Raw genomic sequence first — 4,412 nt, 5'->3', positions numbered from 1 at the left:
GATTTTGTGTGCTTGTTACCTGTGGTTTTGGAAGGAGTTTGCAAGACACTGTTTGTTCTTTGGTTTCTGGGAACTTACAAAGCATTTTATGAAATCCTTTTAGAAAATATTGCCATCAAAAGCCATGGATGTGTAATGAAGTGTTTTTTTTTCCTTTCTTGGATTGTTGAGCCAGATATTCTTTGACTTTGTCTACAAATGTATCCGGCTACAGTTTTTTTTAATTTATTTATTGTATTGTATTAATCTTCAAGTCAAGAGATTGCTTGGAAATCAAGATGTTCTTCCTGGAGAGAATATGCAGAAATCCAGTACCACCTCTCTTTTTTTCTTTTCTGAAAAAAAGACGTTTTACCATGGACAACTGTCGTATGGCCATGGATTCCCTTACAAGTGCAAAGTGTGTGTAGCATATTTGACCCCCAAAATTTATTGTATCATCTGACAAGACAGATTCAATCATATATCATGTGAAAAAGTTTGTTTGTAGAAACATGGGAACGTGAACGTTGGATTTGCAGTCAATGACAATGGAAGTAAAAGCAATAAAACATGGGAACATGAACATGGGATTTGCAGTCAATGACAATGGAATGGAATTAAAAGCAATAGTTTCATCTTAAGGACTAGCACCCTGACCACCACTCAAGAGTGGAGTAGATCAATGCAAGACTTGAACTGTGGCCTAGGATCTTTCCACTTCCTTCAACATCATGCTGTGTGTGTGTGTGTGTGTGTGTGTGTGTGTGTGATCACACTGGGAAGGTGGTGATACCACACAAAAGTACTTCTCTTTATGTGCTGTTGCTGATGTATTTTGATGGACACAAAAAAAAAGTCACACAGTGAGATGGATTACCGATCAGAAGAACAGAATGTCAGTTTGACCTACAAGACATTTCTAAATGGTTTCAGAGTAAACGCTACTACAAAAGCACACATTTCTGTGTATTCTTTGGTGTAATGGTTGCTCCTCTAGAAATAGGTTTATTTTTGATTTCTCAAGGAGGTGTCACTGCATTCAGGCAAATCCATATATGATACACCACAACTGCTAGACAGATGCCTGACAGCTGCATAACCAAACTCCCTAGTCAGCCCTTGAGTGTGTGCTTATATATTTGTGTGTCTATCAGAATGGATTTCTTTTAGAAACCTTTGCTAGAGGAATATACGTTTGTTGCCATGGGTTCTTTTTCAGTGCACCAAATGCATGCTGCACACAGAACCTCAGTTTATCATCCCATTTAAATGACTAGATGTTCAGTTTGATTTTCCAAACATGGGAGAAAGGGCGAGCCATGATTTGAACCCAGGCACACACAGACACTGTATTGGCAGATAAACTTCATAACCAGTCTGTCGGCTTTCTCTTACTAAGGGCAATGATTTTCAATATCATTATCTGTAGTGTATCCAACCATGCAAATACATACAACACATACACATGTGGGCATGCATGCGTGCATACAATGTCAGAAACCACACACAAACACACATGCATACAAACACAGACCATATACACCTTCTACTCAAGTTCCACCCTGCTGATAATTTTCATGGGATTTCCACCAGCTGATGTTTTCCTACTTATATTTTGACCAACATTGAAATAAGCAACCTTCACACAAATCTAAAATATCATTGATGAAAGTTACACATAAACGTACTAAATAATTATAAAGCAAGATAACTTCAGGTACCAAAAGATCGTCATGCCATAGAACAGTGCTATCCTTTGTCTGCTGGTGTGATGTGCACAGACGCAAAAGCGAAAGTACAAACCGGAAGTTGAAAAGCATGTGACAAACAGAAAGCACATGACATCGATAAAATGGCGGCCACGTCGGCTGCTTCGAATGACTCCTCTGAAGATCTACCGACGACTACTCAAGAACATTTGTATAAAATACTTGTGATTGGAGAGTTTGGTGTCGGTGAGTAATTGTTATGATTGCTCCATTTTTTGGAAGCGATTTTCTGTGACATTTCTTCGGTTTTTTTTTGTTTATCTATTTCAACAACTTTCACCAGATGTCCCAGACAAGAGTTTCTTTGGTGTTGTGCAGGCACAAAAAAGTTGTTTTACTGTGCATTCAGTGCTAGTGCTCATGTCAAAAGTCAGGATAAAAGGTTGTCCAGAATTTATCATCATCTCCTGACACGTATGATTTACTGTGTCAACATACACAGCAAATAGACGTTAGTAAATTAACCGCGTACTTCTGTATGTGCGTGCGTGTGAGTGTGTGTGTGTGTGTGTGTGTGTGTGTGTTTTGTTTTGTGTGTGTTTGTGTGTGTGTGTGTGTGTGTGTGTGTGTGTGTGTGTGTGTGTGTGTGTGTGTGTTGCTTTGTTTTTAAACTGGTAGACTACCTATATATAACATTTATAACTTTTTTCTTCTTCTTTATTTTCTATAAACCAACTTCAGTGTTGTTTATTCGTTCTTTAGTTTAACGTCTTTTCACTGTAAGTGATATTAGACGAGGGAAGGAAAAAAATCGAGTGGGAGGAGGGGGAGGAGGTGGGGGGGGGGATTACTGTGTACGCATATGAGTAAGTGAAAGTGTGTGTGTGTGTGTGTATGTGTGTGTGTGTTTTGTGGGTGTTCATGTGTGAATGTGTGTTTGTGATTGACAGGAAGATGGATGGAAGGAAAGAGTGAATACTTTTGTGCATTGCATAGTTGTTATACATGAGCACATAAAATCCTCCTTCTCATCCATTTTGATAAAACAGTGACAAAATGTCAAGGTTCTACTTCTAGGGATCTTCATTGCCTAGCTGATATCAATATCATTCAGTTTTTATCTCTCCCCAACTTCCGTGTCTTTGATGAACTCAGGATAAAAGTCTGTAGCATTGACAGATGAATTGTTTGGTACAGTTATCAGAAGGACATATGGTGCATGAACATATGAACACATCAGGGGTTAAGCATGCTCAGTCTGACTCAGTCACAGGGAGTTGCTTTCATGAGCAATTAAGAGGCATAGTAGAAGGGATCATAAGCATGCTGAATTCCTCAGTTAAAACAGGTGGCAACCCTCACCACTACCTTCTTCTTCTTCTGCGTTCATGGGCTTCAACTCCCATGTTCACTCGTATATACGCGAGTGGGCTTTTTACGTGTATGACCGTTTTTACCCCGCCATGTAGGCAGCCATACTCCGCTTTCGGGGGTGTGCATGCTGGGTATGTTCTTGTTTCCATAACCCACTGAACGCTGACATGGATTACAGGATCTTTAACGTGCGTATTTGATCTTCTGCTTGCGTATACACACGAAGGGGGTTCAGGCACTGGCAGGTCTGCACATATGTTGACCTGGGAGATCGGAAAAATCTCCACCCTTTACCAACAAGGCGCCCTCACCGTGATTCGAACTTGGGACCCTCAGATCGAAAGTCCAACGCTTTAACCATTCGGCTATGGCGCCCGTCGCTCACCACTACCAAAGTGGAGTGTTGGCCTAGAAGTAATGCGTCCATCTAGAAGGCAAAAGAATCTGAGGGCACTAGTTCAATTCCTGGCGCAGTTGCCAGTATTTTCTCCCCCTCCACTAGACCTTGAGTAGTGGTCTGGAAGCTAGTCATTTGGATGAGACAATAAACTGAGATCTTGTGTGCAACATGTGCTTAGTGCATGTAAAAGAACCCAAGGCAACAAAAGAGTTGTCTCTGGCAAAAATCTGGAGAAAAATCCACTTCGATAGGAAAACAAATAAAATTGCAGGCAGAAAAAAAGAAGAAAAAGAGGGGGTGGCGCTGTCGGTGGAGCGATGTGCTCTCCCTGGGGATAGTAGTCCAAATTTCACACAGAGAAATATGTTATGACAAAAGAGAGTAAAAAAAAAAAAAAAAAGAAAAAAAGAAAAAAAAGAAAAGAGTAATACAAAGTGACACACAAAAGCAGCAGTGCAGGGCCTTCCCTGGTGGGTGGCTGGTGTCATCCTGATTCACGTATTCCTAATTTACCTATACCCGATTGGCAGATAAGCGTCTTTTACCACTGTGCCATCTTCTTCTCATCAGCAAACTCAACTCTGTTCATTTACTTTCTCATATCAGTCTTTCATATGTATCAACTCTGTTCATTTACTTTTTCATATCAATCTTTCATATGTATTACAAATAATTGTAACATCATATGATTCATATTACTCAGAATATTCAAGTGTAAACACAGACAAAAGAAGTTCAATAAGGAAGAAGAAATCTTGTATCAATGTAATGGTGTTTTTTTCAGTGTATGTATCTGATTATCTCTTTGCATTCTCACAACTCTTTGCACCTTCAACTCCAAGACACTAATTCAGTTACCATTCTTATTTTCAGTCTGCAAAAATAGTTCAGTTGTTAGACGGATTCTTCTTTTGATTTTGTATCCTTTGTTTCTTTTTGTTTTGTTG

General features: G+C 39.6%; 1 protein-coding gene across 1 annotated transcript in view; it reads left to right on the top strand.

The window, feature by feature from the left end:
- The first annotated feature begins 1,834 nt into the window (after window positions 1–1,834).
- The window catches only part of LOC143296281 (ras-related protein Rab-38-like), a 20,708-nt gene continuing 18,130 nt past the window's right edge, over window positions 1,835–4,412 (top strand). The window contains exon 1 of the mRNA XM_076608127.1: window positions 1,835–1,937. Coding sequence (XP_076464242.1) covers window positions 1,835–1,937 — 103 coding nt within the window. The remainder of the gene's footprint in view (window positions 1,938–4,412) is intronic.

This window comes from Babylonia areolata, chromosome 21, assembly GCF_041734735.1.
Source record: "Babylonia areolata isolate BAREFJ2019XMU chromosome 21, ASM4173473v1, whole genome shotgun sequence".
NCBI classification, from domain to species: domain Eukaryota; kingdom Metazoa; phylum Mollusca; class Gastropoda; order Neogastropoda; family Buccinidae; genus Babylonia; species Babylonia areolata.
Note: the sequence above shows the minus strand (reverse complement) of the source record. Positions and strands in the feature narration are given on the sequence as shown.